The 16,971-nt window shown below is 34.5% G+C and overlaps 1 protein-coding gene across 2 annotated transcripts; it reads left to right on the forward strand.

The window, feature by feature from the left end:
- Positions 1 to 1,058: 1,058 nt before the first annotated feature.
- Positions 1,059 to 16,549, forward strand: LOC128217363 (plexin-B2-like). 2 transcript variants are annotated; one of them, XM_052924477.1, is made up of 12 exons: positions 1,059 to 2,186; positions 2,425 to 2,527; positions 3,603 to 3,815; positions 7,737 to 7,862; positions 8,916 to 9,017; positions 9,327 to 9,447; positions 9,767 to 9,946; positions 10,649 to 10,745; positions 13,398 to 13,491; positions 14,643 to 14,792; positions 15,166 to 15,282; positions 16,465 to 16,549. In XM_052924477.1, exons 1-5 carry the CDS (start codon positions 1,321 to 1,323, stop codon positions 9,012 to 9,014), a joined length of 1,407 nt encoding a protein of 468 aa, XP_052780437.1. In that variant the 5' UTR covers positions 1,059 to 1,320; the 3' UTR covers positions 9,015 to 9,017; positions 9,327 to 9,447; positions 9,767 to 9,946; positions 10,649 to 10,745; positions 13,398 to 13,491; positions 14,643 to 14,792; positions 15,166 to 15,282; positions 16,465 to 16,549. The 2 variants fall into 2 exon arrangements, with proteins under 2 accessions (XP_052780437.1, XP_052780438.1); XM_052924478.1 differs by lacking the exon at positions 15,166 to 15,282.
- The last annotated feature ends 422 nt before the right edge of the window (positions 16,550 to 16,971 follow it).

Here is a 16,971-nt window from a genome sequence, read left to right on the forward strand (position 1 = left end):
TTTTGCTACTGAGCTTGTTTTCTGTAGCTTTTCGCATAAATATTGATATTTACAGCAGTTTTGTGAGTGCCGTGTGGAAGCTGTAAAAAGTCGCCCGCACTTACATTAATGTTGTCATCATTTCCAGTTTTGTGGAGTGTTTAGCTGTTCTTCCATGTTTCTTGTTTGTGTTTTTATGTTATATGTCTTTTGCGTTTACCCAGTGCCATTAAACCAGGTTTATGTTTAAACGTTTTGCTACTGAGCTTTTTTCTGTAGCTTTTCGCATAAATATCCAAATGCAAGTTGGCCAACGCTCTCCTAAAACGTTACAGTATCATGATTTATTGTAGCGGCTGTACTTCGCCCATAGTGTAGTTTTGCATATGTTCTTGTCCTTTCAGTTCGTAGTGTATGTTCTGTTCCTTTCGGGGCATTGGATATCTCTTAATTGCTCTTGGGAATAAAATAACACCTTATCAAATGCTTAAATGGCGTTGACCAAGCTGTGCTTGTTACCAATGAACAGTTTCAATTAAACTGAAATTGGTCATTTCAACATTTGGATCAAGTTTATGTTTGTGAAGGATATTCTTTTCAGAATTTCGTTTTCATTCGATCCGTTTATGCGCATGTATAGCTCAAGATTGTTTGTCCCAAAGAAATAACCAGTTATGATCTCCTAAATTGTTATGCCACATGCAATTTATAATGCATTTTATGGTCAATCTTGAAATACAGCATAGCCATATTGGAAATCAGGCCTTCATTCTTCCATTGAATGCATGTTCCAACTTAAAGCTTGTTTATCCCTATGACTATAAATATTAGCATTTTGTATTAACTGTATTTCACTTATTTCGTGCAATGTTAATGACTTAACAAATTTGATTCCATACAGGAAACATTTGCCTGAGAAGCATTACAAAATAATTGATGAATTGAAAACTAGTAGCTATTGTTACACACTTCAAGCTTCAATGAAAGCTTTTCACTTCTGTATGCTACCATAGGAAATTATTGATAATATTAACCAGGAAATATGTGGTCAAATCACGTGAGGACTCATCACTACTTGAAAGTATGTGCAAAATAAGATTTATTTTCAAGATCTGATGTAAACACATCATGTCGAAGTTAAACTGGAGATAAAAAGTCTGATTCGGAATATTTTAATTTTGATTCAATATAATTAAGCCAAATTATAAACGTTTAAATTCAGTCATGCTTTCTCAACGTACATATTTAATAAGTGGTGTTGAAGCTTTTTATTGTCAATTTTATTTTCAATGGATTTCAATGTGGTTTTGACTTAGTTAGTAGGACAGATTAACTTCAAAAATGAATTTCTTAATTGGACTGTTAGCAATTATTGTGAGACTGCAGGGTGCTTATATTGCAAGCAACACTATCCTCATGAACGACATGTTTAAGAACCTTAGTTTGAATCATATGTTTATGACGGAAAACGGAACGTCACTTTATGTGACGGGCAAGAATCACATTTACCACTTAGATACAGCGAAACATTTTCATGACCTAACTGAGATTGATAAAGTGAAAACTGGACCAAACGATGTTGCGAACGGCGAGTTCAAAATCGACGATTTTACCAATATCGTGATGCCGTATGGTACAGACAATTTCATAACGTGCGGTAGCAGTTACACATTCTGTCATAAACGATTCCTAGAAAACATCTCTGACTGGACCAAAGGATTTGAACCCGCCATCAACAGCAGTGCTGCAGTGGCATTTGTTGCTGATTTTGAAAGTAAAATGTACTTGTTCGTTGGGTGCCCACATGGAAACAAGCAACAAAAGAACCTCTGTAAAAAATTCGGGATATATTGGTTTGAGAACTTTGATATGACACGAAAAACAACAACGTTTAAAAATGCTGATGACTTACTGCTGATAACAGATACTTATGTTAAGGGATTCGCTATTGATCATCACCGACTGTTTTTCAGCATACAACGAAATAAGACAGATAATTCTACTGTCAGCAGAGTTGCAAATGTTTGTCAGAAGCTTGATTCTGCTCCGAATACGTATGTGGATATGGAACTGAAATGTGGAGACTTCAATTATCTGCAAGCTGTTGCAAAGAGGTGCTTTGAAGAAGAATGTATAATTGTTGCTACATTTACCCAAGGAGAACACTCGGTCGTTTGTGCATACCGATTCTCGGAGATTAAATCGAGGTACATGCGAAATAGTTGTATTTTATAAAAAAAAAGACTTTGATTACACTTAATATCATTTAAAAGCATTACAATTTTAATATAGGGATATACCATACCAACTCACATAGTTGTGTCTTATGTGCTATTATGTGCACTTTAGTTATATGAGGAGTATTCGTTAATGTGTGACTTTTATTGTTAAACAATTATCTATAAAACAACAACACTAAAGCAAAATCTGTATTATATTTGACAGTTTGGCAGTCAATGTTAAGCGATGCTACAATAAAACTCTTCAACTGCCTTCCGATATGTATGACTACTTCCATTATCCGAACTATAGGCCATGTACTGGAGATGTAAGTATGCACTTTTATCTGACATGTATATAAAACATTTTTTCTATCAATAAGAGGGTCACGTGTGTTACATGTAAGAGTTGTACAATCAAACTAAGATACTTAAGACTGCATAAGCGTTGTCCTTGCCAACGTATATACGTACATCACTTATTGTCTGTGTGTAGATTTTACAGTGTTATTTGATGACAGTTCATACCGCGTAAATATTATGTTAACCAAACCACAAATAAATATTTCATAATTCTGTCAAGTTAAATACCAGCAACTATCAAGTCATACGAAACCTATTTAAAACGCGCTTTATAAATGTAAAACACGGTTGTTAGAAATAATGTTCTAATATTTTGTATTTTATTTTCTTCTTATATGAATTTGATAATCTTTTTATTACAAAGCTTAATTTTATAATATGCATTTAGATTTTACTTATTTTACACTAACTGTTTGAATGCAAATTGTTTCAGAATGAAACACATTGGTTTTATTTGTCTGTAACAGCATATGAGTTTGAAATGGAACGGTGACCTTTACAGAAATAACACTTTTTGTCAAATCATGATTATTTGGATTTTTATAGTCAACAACTTATTTGTCTGAGTATCTAACGTACATTATATGCTAGGTCTTTTGGTCATGAACTATGTTTAATTCAAATGATATTAAATTTGATTTAAACGTTTCAAATCTTATCTCGATTCATATGGTAAAAACGGTTTTTATATGAACTATACAGTTTTTAAAAAATATATAAAGTTTATTTCTGGAATTTCATTTTAAAATATTTTATATGATATAAACACAATCACAAAGGGATGGGGGTGACTGTGTAAAAATTTAAGATAATATTGTAGGATCTCTAATGTAGGTTATTTGAGACCGAGTTACTGCATTTTCGCCCAAAGAATATTATTTTTTAAGAAGATTGAGTGCAATAAAATAATCTTTTTTAACCAATAAGTCCGCTTCCGCGGCTAAGTTTACTTCGTTCGACCATATGCATGGATACTATCGGAATTAATAGACGGTGAATCCGACAACGCCCAGTATTTAATATTTTACATATTTTGATTAGGCTATCGATCTAACCGGAATCAACGCCACTGACGACTATTTCTTATGTAACGAATACGGATTCTCAAGTTTGAAAGACGTGATAGGCGACACAGCCCAGCAGATGAATGCCAGTGTACGTCTGAACCACACGGTCGTAACTGCCCTCACCTTGGTGTCCACCCGTGGCCGTGTGCTTGCTCTACTAGGGACAGCTGAGGGAGAAATAATTAAGGTGAGTACATAGGTATATGTCATTGAATTTATATGAATATAAAGAAGGAGTTCCGGAGCGGAGTAATCAGACGTCAGAAGAAAGGGAGCTCGTCTAAACGTATGCTCTAAGTATAAACTACACACGTGACAAGTTCTACCAACAACATTTTAGTGTTTCTGTGAGACAATCGTCAACACAACAAACACATACAATTTCCCGCCTAAATTTCCAACACGAGAAATCGACAGTCAAAGTATAAATGTTGCATCTTAATATTTCTATGTTTTTGCAACAACATGACTTTACAAAAGTTATCAGTGTAGTAGTTTATGGCAGCTATACACTACTAGTTATCAAATTTCCAACTTGTAAACATGATATTTCCTACGTTTTCGGGCAAATTATTACACAAGAAAATCTGAGAAAAAGCTATATGAAGCCCCCTTAATTAGATAACGATATAATTATGATATATAAGAAAGTGAAAACCTCATGGATGAAGATGAAGAAAGATAATTAAAAAATGAGGACAATCTAAATATAGTATGACTTTCCGTATAAAGACACATTTTTATATTGTGCTCGTTTTTTTATTATTGAATAACTCAATGTACAGTGATGACCAGTTTCGTCGACGTCTCTTGAGTCGTTTATCCAGCTATTTATGTAAAATTTTGTTCGTTTAATATTGACCTATATAATAGCTAAGAATGCTAATGTTAACAACATAAAATAACTTATACTTAAATTTTAACTTGGCCATCTCATAATTTATCAATACAGAAACAAACGAAATGCAATGAAATAGTATATATGTATACACAGTGAAAAACAGACAAAAGACAATACAATGCGATAAAACAGGTGAATTAATCTTTGAAATGAACATTGAAACATATTCTGATATATACATTTTTTTCTAATTTGTTGTATTCCTACGGATGGGTGTGAGATGTACCAAGAGACAAAGTTTTGGTTACATGTTAATTGTGTGATGTCCGATTAACAAGTGCTATGGAAGTGAACGAAATCAGTTTATATTAAACAATACAAGCAATTGAGTTTATGATTAAAGGGAAGTAAATTCAAGTTTACGCATTGTCTGTTGTAGTGTTTGGGTAGTGTATATAATACAACATGATTGATAAGCTAACAAAAGAATCAAGTCAACTACAAAATGATTTAATAGATATACAAAGAAATTGCATTTAGATTATGACTTACAGACATAAGTGTTCATTGTCGCATAACAGTTTCTTGACAATACGATTATATATTGCAAGCCTAACCATCAAGTATTGCAATTAAGTAACGGACCTTATTATCAAAAACATAAATACATAAAACCACATATGGGACATGCATACTTATATAGAACAGAGCGGACTTTACCATCATAAACATAAATATTTAATGTCACATATGGAACATGCATACCTACACAGAAAAGAGCAGACTTTATCATCATAATCATAGATATATAATGCCACAATGGAGCATGCATACCTACACAGAAAAGAGCGGACTTTATCATCATAATCATAGATATATAATGCCACAAATGGAGCATGCATACCTACATAGAACAAAGGGGATCTTACCATAATAATCATTGATATATAATGGCATATATGAAACATGCATACCCACACAGAACAGAGCGGATAGTACCATCATACTCATAGATACATTATGCCACATATGAAACATGCATTCCTACACAGAACAGAGCGGATCTTACCATCATTCTCATAGATACATTATGCCACATATGTAACATACATACCTACACAGAACAGAGCGGATCTTACCATCATACTCATAGATACATTATGCCACATATGGAACATGCATACCTACACAGAACAGAGCGTATCTCACCATCATTCTCATAGATACATTATGCCACATATGAAACATGCATTCATACACAGAACAGAGCGGATCTTACCATCATACTCATAGATACATTATGCCACATATGAAACATGCATTCCTACACAGAACAGAGCGGATCTTACCATCATTCTCATAGATACATTATGCCACATATGAAACATGCATTCATACACAGAACAGAGCGGATAGTACCATCATACTCATAGATACATTATGCCACATATGAAACATGCATTCCTACACAGAACAGAGCGGATCTTACCATCATACTCATAGATACATTATTCCACATATGAAACATGCTTTCCTACACAAAACAGAGCGGGTCTTACCATCATACTCATAGATACATTATGCCACATATGAAACATGCATTCCTACACAGAACAGAGCGGATCTTACCATCATACTCATAGATACATTATGCCACATATGAAACATGCATTCATACACAGAACAGAGCGGGTCTTACCATCATACTCATAGATACATTATGCCACATATGAAACATGCATTCCTACACAGAACAGAGCGGATCTTACCATCATACTCATAGATACATTATGCCACATATGAAACATGCATTCATACACAGAACAGAGCGGATAGTACCATCATACTCATAGATACATTATGCCACATAAGAAACATGCATACCTACACAGAACAGAGCGGATCTTACCATCATACTCATAGATACATTATGCCACATATGAAACATGCATTCCTACACAGAACAGAGCGGATCTTACCATCATACTCATAGATACATTATGCCACGTATGTAACATACATACCTACACAGAACAGATCGGATCTTACCATCATACTCATAGATACATTATGCCACGTATGAACATGCATTCCTACATAGAACAGAGCGGATCTTACCACCATACTCATAGATACATTATGCCACGTATGTAACATACATACCTACACAGAACAGAGCGGATCTTACCATCATACTCATAGATACATTATGCCACGTATGAACATGCAAACCTACACAACAGAGCGGATCTTACCATCATACTCATAGATACATTATGCCACGTATGAACATGCAAACATACACTGAACAGAGCGGAAAGTACCATTATAAGAATAGTCTATAGATACATTCTGCCACATATGAAACATGCATACCTACACAGAACAGAGCGGATCTTACCATCATAAACAAAGATAAACAATACAGCGTGTTTGTTTTAGGTTACTTAGTACATGGGGATTCGAATTTGGCGGAAATAAAACCACAACTACATAAATATTTAAGTGCTATCTCATTCTAGTTAGCAAAATTAAAGTTAATGTTTAACTACGTCTTATTTTCTACCTGCAGCCCCGTTTGTTCCAACCTTTCAACATCTTTTGCTTTATTCATCTACGTTGCAATCATGATTTTCTTTACAATCGCCATTCTAGCACATTCAGTTCCTAATCACTAGAGGATTAAGTGCATTACTGCCTCAATAAAATACTTAACTACTCAAGTACTGTTATCATCATTATTCAAAACTGCTATTTACAATGTGCCAGAATCTCAGTAGCTTGTCTTAACTTTTGTAACAAACGAAATATTTAGAACATAATAGTTTAACCAAAACGTTTCGAAATCATTGCTTCGAAATAAAATAGAAATGCTACTTTATGTCATAATTCAACAAGAGAGTTCTTTCGGGAGCACTCAATACATCCAAAGTATTTTTTAAAAAAATATCGACCTTAGTTCATTTGAAAGTAAAAGAAATCAGTATTTCAAACCAACATTGACAAAGGGCTATAAACCATCACCATTTATTATTTTTCACTGACCGTTACAAGACGCTTACCCAAACAATTTTAAAGATGTTGTGATGCATACAGGTGTAGCCAACTTTGTTGTTTTGTGACGTTGTCTGTCTCTCGCTTGGTGTAAGTTGGTTCATCAACTTGTACCTTTAAACAGGATGTGGATATTATCTTTAAGTCTTTTTTTTCTCAGAAAAAATGTTAATGCATACACTTATATTAAATTGTAACTTTATGTAACTCCAGGCATTAGTGTATCCAAGGGAAGCGGCTATGGTCCTGCCCTGGAGCGCTGTTGTGGATAGTCGCCACGCAGTACTGTCGGACATGATTGTGTACGAATACACATTGTATGCATTCTCGGAAAATGTGGTAAGCGTCGGCGGTTGATGTAATGATAATAATACCTTTCATGTGTTTCCAGCCCTGGTAGAAAAAATCTTACCCGTGTGCATGTGTGTACGCCGTTAGAGAGGCTAGCCGAATAACCGGCAACAAACGTGCTGGAGGGTCGGATTTGTCGATCCGTACCTTAAACACATAATTTATATTTGTTTCTACATTTCTTTAAGTATCCATTTGGGAAAAGCACACTGACATCATGGCGCGTTTAACTTTATATCAATGTTGACTTTAAATTGATCCGCTAAAAATCCGCTTATTTTCTATTGAATTTAAAGTTTTAATTAATTATATATTAACTTGCGCTTCATTAAAATATTATAAAATTATTTTCAGAAACCATTAAGTAGTTTGAGCAACTGAGGCTAAATTCCCCGGGAATGCCTGTCCGGTGTGCAAGAAATAAGCTTCCTCTTTTAGCCTGTTCAGGCTTATTGTCTCAGGACTTGTTGAACATAATACCTATCTCGAGATTATGTTCGAATGTTTTACCGTTAAAAGACAACACTGGCTTGTCTTTGATCAGTTCCATCTAGGATTATTTTACTGAAATCGGTGTGTTACCTGAAAGGGTGAAAGGGTCGGGCTAGGTTGCAAGACTTAGAGTCCAGTTAAGACACTATCCATATCTCTATTGTTCCAACTCCATAAAAATTTAACTCGTAGAGGAACAAAAATATCGGAATAAGGAATTACCCTTATTGGTCTAAAGTTTTAGCTATATTAATGATGAAAGGATCATTAAGGAGTTTATTGCGAATTGACATGTCGTCAGCCGCCTTGACATACAGATTCGTTACTATAAGATCAATGGAGATTCTAACTAGTCATATGTTAACATGGGCAAATAAATGCACATGGTTATCGATTCAATATAATTATTATTGTGTTGTTAATTATTGAGTGCGGTTGCCCGCGTCAGATTAAACGAAACGATTTGACTGGGGTTTGGTGACCAGTCCATCTGATGTAATTTATTAGTTTATCCCCTTTGCAAGAATTATTGATTTTGATTCCTTGCAGGTAAGAAAAATAGAGTTGGCGGACTGTTCCGTGTTTTCAACTTGTGACAAATGTATGGAAAGCAATGATGTTTTTCTGTGGATGGTGTATGTTGGATAATAGGTATACATAAAAATATTGCAATGTTAAATAAAATAATCAAATGCATGAATTCTCATTTAAACGTAAACCAAAAATAAAAGCATATTCGTTTTAAACATCGATATGTTTATATTTAGAGTTAAAAGTGGTGTATTAAGCAGAATTTGATTTGAATGTAAAAAAATCAGTTTACAGTTTTGATGCATATTATACTTTAGCATATATCAATTATTTTCTAGTATCGAATACCGACATTGTTAAATAAGAAAACCAATTAGTGGCTTTAAAGAGTCTGTAAACCAAAAGTTACCCATAGCATTTTCCTTTCAGGTGCACGACGAGCACAGAGTGCTCAAATTCTCAGTGGATATTGGCTGAAGGCTCAGCGAGTTTCTGTCCACAAATAAACCAAACATGTCCTAGCGTGATCAGAACAGATGAATATTCCGAGGTTTGATGTGACACTTATTTTTCATTAAAATAATTGCAGATTGAAATGCTGAGTCATGTATCTGCTAGCATAGTTCGAGTAACTGCAATGTAACTTTTACACGCCGAAATAGTACGTGCATTGATAGTTTGTTATACTACAATATATACAAACCTACATTCTATCAAGTCTTATTTATATAACAAGGATTTCTAAATGACTTAAATGAAGATGATGTTGTTTATAAATGGTCCTCAATGGTTTTCTCTTAAAGTTGTATTGTCTTGTTAAATTAAATATGCAAACAGTGTATGCCTGTGTTAAAAATCACATTTTGCAGTTGACACTTACCTTGTCCCATACCTTGAGTACTGAACTAGAGTTGAGATGCCAGTTTGAAACATTGGTCGAAAACAAGACTATATTGATGAACAGCAGTGTTCCGGGGTAGACAGGGGCGACGAGGTAACGGTTATGTGCAGCCCTCCGGACTGGACGGAACTAGAACATTACATCAAAGGTATGAACATAAATGAATAATAATCATAACATGTAATCATGTTAAATAAGAAAAAATCTTTTGATGCATGTTTAGTCCATCTTTGTTTTTAAGTAATCCAGTTAATCGGTAAAAGTTATGCTACCTGGCTTGTTGCAGTAGTTTCCATTGTATTAGTAGGAGGGTTTTCAGTGTGTCACTTGGAGGGTTTTCAGTGTGTCACTGGAGGATTTTCAGTGTGTCACTGGGAGGGTTTTCAGTGTGTCACTGGGAGGGTTTTCAGTGTGTCACTGGGAGGATTTTCAGTGTGTCACTGGGAGGGTTTTCAGTGGGTCACTGGAGGATTTTCAGTGTGTCACTGGGAGGGTTTTCAGTGTGTCACTGGGAGGGTTTTCAGTGTGTCACTGGGAGGGTTTTCAGTGTGTCACTGGGAGGGTTTTCAGTGTGTCACTGGAGGGTTTTCAGTGTGTCGCTGGGAGGAGTTTCAGTGTGTTACTGGGAGGATTTTCAGTGTGTCACTGGGAGGATTTTCAGTGTGTCACTGGGAGGGTTTTCAGTGTGTCACTGGGAGGGTTTTCAGTGTGTCACTCGGAGGATTTTCAGTGTGTCACTCGGAGGGTTTTCGTGATTTCTTTCTTATTAAGTAAAAAACATATAATTGATTTAGAAACGGGTACAATATATATTCTCGCTACTGCTGTTGAATGGCAATTTATATTTTAGGTACGGCCAGTTTGTCTGTCCTGCTCTTCACAAACGTTTCCTCTAAGGCTGTAATGAGAGGGGAGTTAACTGTGTTTGAATGCGAAACGTTTACAAGGTAATGTTGTTCTTATATTTGCTAAAATTCATTTGCATTATCAGTATAGAATGTCTTTAAATATACAATAAGGCTAGACGGTTAAGAGTTTAGAATGCATAGATGGCAGTATCAGTAATGGTGGCTCTCTATGTATACTTTTACTTAATCAGAAGCTATCCAAAACCGTTTTCACCTGTTGCCGCCTAAACTTGTGAGCTTTTGAAGCAATAAAGCAAATATAATGAAAACAAATATTTTTGCATTTTAGAGTCTAGAAGCAGGAACACTCGCGATAACCGTTTTAAAGATAATTGATTTTTGAGTAATCCATCTTTTGCCTTTGTTTCGAGTTATATTTAAAGTGCTCGTCGGATACAAAGATTATGATAAAACAACGTGGTTAAATAACTTATATCATGACATATGGATTATATGTACCTCTTAAGATACTAAATACACAACCACCTAATTAATTATTCATACAAGTATAGATATAGAAAGTTAGAAGGATACAATGAATGATCTTTTAACGTTCGATAGCTTCGATCAAATTATTACATCGAACTGTTTCTAATATCTAAATTCTCCTTTCCATTGAACTTACTTCGAGCGGTATTATTTCTCTTAGTCCTTCAGTATTCATGTATTATTGACGTCGCGTTTCTTGACGTCGCTTAGAAACGCGACGTCAGTTTGGGATAGGTCTTAATGTTGTACCATGGAGGATCACTTGATCAAAATGGACCATCAAAATCATTATTGTAAAATAAAACTATAAAATGTGTTCGATATCAAAAAAACCTTTACCAACAAACAATTGTATAAACTGATTAAAGACAAAAAAACATCAAGATACAAAAAAACATATGTTTTTACAAACCTTTGGGAACAATTAATGGATATTTTATAACTCGCCCTCAAATTCGAAGGCTACGGTTTTTAACAGCTTGGTTTACGAACATTAAAACCTGATTCATCAAAACTCAGAAAAATGTTTCGGAGTATGTTTTGCTTGCTTAAAATAATCTGATTTTTAATAAATTGGTAAACTTAAAAGTCAAGGACAACATTACGTATAACAGTATCAATGATAAAATGTAGGAACTGAACGCAACCCAACAATTACATACATGTAGGCTCACGCGATAACTTGTCAGCCAATCAAATCGCAGGAATTTCAGTTAAGATACCATTCGGAACTCCTCGGCCATTTTTACAAAAACAACCTCGGATGTATATGGACGGTTTACATACTCAAAAAGTGGTACGTTTAAGTCCGCTGCAAATAGATCGCGTAGTAATCTTATTAAGTAGTTAAAATTTATGACTTAACTCTTGGGAATCGTTATTATGTTTGCAATAATACACTTCACTGGCAATCAATTTAAACTGAGAGCAATGAATACAACTCTTAAACACTACATTTAATTAATGCTTTTATTCAAAAAATTACGGACTACTTCAACAGATGTACCGGCATACATCCGAGGTTGTTTTTGAAAAAATGGCCGAGGAGCTCCGAATGTTAAGATACTTCTGGGGTAGTGCTAAAACCCGATACATTGTAACGATATTGGGAAAAACCGGTATCACAGTTTACGGTACCGGATTATGTTGATACCAAGGTTTTCGTCACAGTAAGTACCGGGTAATATAAAACTCGGTATCAATAGGCCCGATAGCAATGTCCACAATAATCTGTTATGACTTTGAATATGTTAAAGAACATAATTAGCATGTATCAATAGGTAGACCGTCTGCTAAGAATTACACATTTTTGACATACTGTATTTCTTGAGTATAGTAGCTTTAATTTAATAATAATTGATTTTTGTTTGTTTTGTTTTAATGTGGTGTTTGGGGAATAGATTTGAAAAGAAGTTACTATAAAACTCGATGTTTTAATTAGTACAATGAAAATGAGTTTTGATCATCAAAAATCCGATAAATTAATGTCACAAACATTCGTAGATTTTTCATATCTTTTGTGGTGATTGTGAGGTAAACTTAACAGGCAAAAAGGGTAACAAATAGGTAAATATAGGTTTCTTGATATTTTTTCTTTCACTTTTGACGTAGAATTGGATGGAAACTTAGTCATTCCGTACCCTAGCCATTTCGTTCCCTCCATTTTTTGAAATTGTGATTATATGGCCCATGGCTATTAAGAGGTGACACTTAGATGATCTTATTGAAAAGCAAAAACTGCAAATAGAGGTCTTTATCCGATAATCATACCTTCAATAGGCAATAAAAAGCGGGTCATTTGATACTGAGATTTGTCATCTGATAATATCACGGTATCACTGGAAAGTGACGGTATGCTACTAAACTTCCTTTTAGTCATGTTTCAACAAAATCCGCTACGTCTTTGATGATTTGTATCAAAAATAGTCTTATCATCATATTTGATGAGATGAATTACTTGTTAAAAAATAACAAGATAAAAATAGACTAAAAGTTGAAGTGTTTATGAGACCAGACTGGTGAAGCTATGGAGGAAACCTTTTGATTATGTTGTTTTTTATCACAATCCCTAACTGATACTACGACCTATAAATTCATGCTATTTTCAGTAAAAAGCACCAATAACACGTCTATAGGTGTCCATGAAATCACGTATGAAATATTGTTTAGCTTCATTTGATAAGTTTGTTTTGTATATTTAAGATGTGGCAAGTGCAGTTTTAGTCGTTGGACATGCAAATGGTGTCCTTTGGAGGGACGTTGTATCAAAGACAATAATTCATGCAATGGAAATGAGGTAACACATGATATATTTCTTTTAAATACAGCTGAAGTTCATGAAGTTATGGCCACAGCAGTATGTGTCGTATGGTCGTACTGATGTTTAGAATTTGAAGCGTATGTTTAATAATAAAATAAAAATAATACAGGATTAGAAATATATTCTAAAAAGAGTGATCCATTAAAGGCACAAACACTTAAAAAGTTTGGCATTAGCAGTAATTACTCGGTGTTTTAATTGAGACTCTTCATGTGGGCAACACAATTCAAGGAGTATTTTATGTTCAAGAGTCACTATGTTATAATCAATGATTAATAATAAACCCATTACACTAGACGAAGATCATAAAGACCGCTCTACGTCCTGGCATTTTCGACGAACGCAGCGAGGACGCAGTCAATTCTTAAAAAAATGCTTTACTCAAGTTCATACTACGTCCTTACTGCGTCCCTGCCAGGCATTTACAGTGTCGCACTCGTTCCAAATACGTTCTTACTGCGCGCATCTTCACGCGTGCACCACGTCCAATGCGTTCTTAATACGCGGGCACCACGTCCAACGCGTTCTTTGTAAGTTCCTTACTACGATCAGGAAGATTGCACCACACGCTTACCAAGTGATTATCACGTCCTCATTACGTTCTAATAACTTGAATTTATTTGTAATATGTGGCACGAACGTACCATAGTCGTAGAGAGGTTGTGGGGAGAACTCCATTGTCGTAACAAGAACGCAATGACAACCTAGAGACAACGCGATAAGAACGCCATTTAATATTTCCCGTCCATTACCACTCTTGCACTACGTCAATCAAGTTCCTACTAGGTTTTAGTTACGCCGTCACTAAGTCCATGCCGTCGTTAATACGTATTTCTTAGTTCCTACTATGTCCTGTTTCGACCACGTCCTCACTTTTTTTAAACATGTTCAAAGTCTGCCCATGTCCTTCACGTCCATAAAGACCATACCACGTCCTTATCGGTGGCTACTGCTTTCCTTCTACGTTGACCAAGTTCTGACTGCGTTCTGTCATATTGTTGAGGACGTAGTTGGAACGTGGCCTAATGTAAAGTGCATTATTTTACTATATTACTATTTGATAACTACAGTTTACATTGGTGAGAAAAACAACGATATAAAATAAGATTCAAATCACCTTCTTTCAGAGTTCTGAAGAGATAGATGAAAAAAGCAGTTGTCCACGTGTTACTAACTACTCTGTTTCTGCTCCAAACATTTTGGATGGTTCCGGTGATGCACACTTAGCGATTGAGGAAAGTTACAATATTACCATCAAAGGCGTAAACTTTATTGAGGTAAGACAAATATATTCTTACTAATAGGAAAGTTATAAACCCTGCATTAGGCATTACATTTTTTGATAATTAAGCATTTTTAACGATTGGTACAAAAATATTTTATAATACAATATAACGCTTTAAATCCACACAAACGTATACAAATTGTTGAATGAATATCAAAGATATGAATTTGTGAACATTTCGAAATTTAGTATGGACAATAGACAGTTGAAATTGCGAGTTTTTAATATTCTCATCTAGTGTGTTGATCGAATTTCCTGTTAAAGGAATAGGGAAATCTGAATACAATTCAATACAACGTTTGCATGAGACTTTTTTTCTGATGCTAATACTAATAAGGAATAATAAGAAACGTTTTTGATTTTAGTCGCATGGTTCTGCAAATTACCAGTGCTCTATGAAACACTCGGATCTACCTGATGGAAAAAAACATTTTCCGGCAACAAGAATTAATGAGTCCCAGATTATGTGTCAAATCCCAAAGGTAAAATGAAAGACATGAAAGAGTTGAAAGGCTTTAGGTGCGACAAGCGTGATTTTTCTTTTTACACAATTCTGTTCTGAATATGTTGAGTAGCCCCCAACTGTAACCGTTAAGTGCCTGTCATTACCTTACAATAGGTAATGTACATTAATGAACTGTTCATACAATTAGCGAGTTTCGTAACTAATATACTTATCTCGCCAGTTCTTTGCTAGTGTGAAGTTAATTAAAAGAAACCTGATATTGGCTATTGATTATTTGTAGCAAGTAAAGTAAGGCAGGGTCTTTAAGTCAACACATTCACATTTCCTGCTTAATTATTTATATTTATCTATTCACCTCGGTTCCTCACAATGATAAACTTCAGCTTGCTTTCAAATTCACATTAACGTTTCAATCTTATGAGCGTATTTACAGCCAATAGACGCAACAATTGTATGAGATGAAAACTATTTCCATTAGGTGCATTAAATTCTATTTTGAACATAAATTTGCGTTGAAACTGTCCATAGCATTGACATTTATAATAAGAAAGAGCTAAATTGTTTCAATACTTTTAGGTAAAATGGCACACGATTTTAGTAAACGTTTGGTAAAATAATTTATAGAGAATAATTGCTTGTTTCAGTGTAAGATATGTATTATATAATTCATATTTATTACACCGAATCTGCATAAAAAGCTATAAATCAGAAGCTTGCAATTTACTGTTGGTGTTCACAAGGTGAAAATTATTGCGATAAAACACTGAAACAAACAATTATTCTGTTAATTGTATTTATAATATTTAATGGATACAAACTGACAGTTCATTAAACATTTTTTTAGAAAAGCGCACTAGCCTGTATGCAAACGTAACGTCAAACCGAAACGACGTGGTTTAAATTGTGTTCCAGCCCTATGTGCTCTGAAGTTTGATTTTGAAGTTATACCGGGCTCAACTGTCAAAACAGTGAACATTTTCTGTTCGTACACTGTTTGTGTTCACTGATAATTCTCTATAAATCACCGGAAAGCATACAATAAAGTTCCGTAGTAATCTGATTGATCGTGTCCAGACATATTCCCATAACATATTATTTACATGTCATAAGTTGTCAATGATGCATGGAGAACATTCAAACAATTAAAAATAATTTATACTTATTACTCAAGTATTGATATTCGACTTTCGTTTATAAGGCTGGCATACCAAATATTCTGGGCTCCACTACAAGTCTACACGTTGAACTTCAGTCAAAACAGCTTGACGGCCAAACGTTGAAAGGTAAACTATAAAACGATAAAAGAAAAATCATTAATCACCTGGCCCCAATTTCTCGAAACTACGTAAGTCCCTTATAACAGAATTAAACTTATCTCACTATTTCTCTTTGTCTATAATTCGCATAATATTAACTTCATTTAGAGTTATTCAACTTTAAATAGGATTTTTTGTGGATATCACAAATAAACATATTTCATTTACCAAAATCAAATTTAAGTATGTGTTTTGACTATTTGAAATAAGCTACTTAAGCCTGTTACGCTTAAGAAGTATCCAGAAATTGGGGCCTGGTTTAGGTATTAGATTCTATCTGAATGAATAATTTAATTAAAATTACAGGGACTAGACCAGTAGTCGAAAATTCAAATACGAACCCTATTTAGAAGCAAAAGGCCAGTGCCTAAACGAAATTGAACCTGAAA

The sequence above is a fragment of the Mya arenaria genome, chromosome 14 (genome assembly GCF_026914265.1).
Source record: "Mya arenaria isolate MELC-2E11 chromosome 14, ASM2691426v1".
Lineage (NCBI taxonomy): Eukaryota > Metazoa > Mollusca > Bivalvia > Myida > Myidae > Mya > Mya arenaria.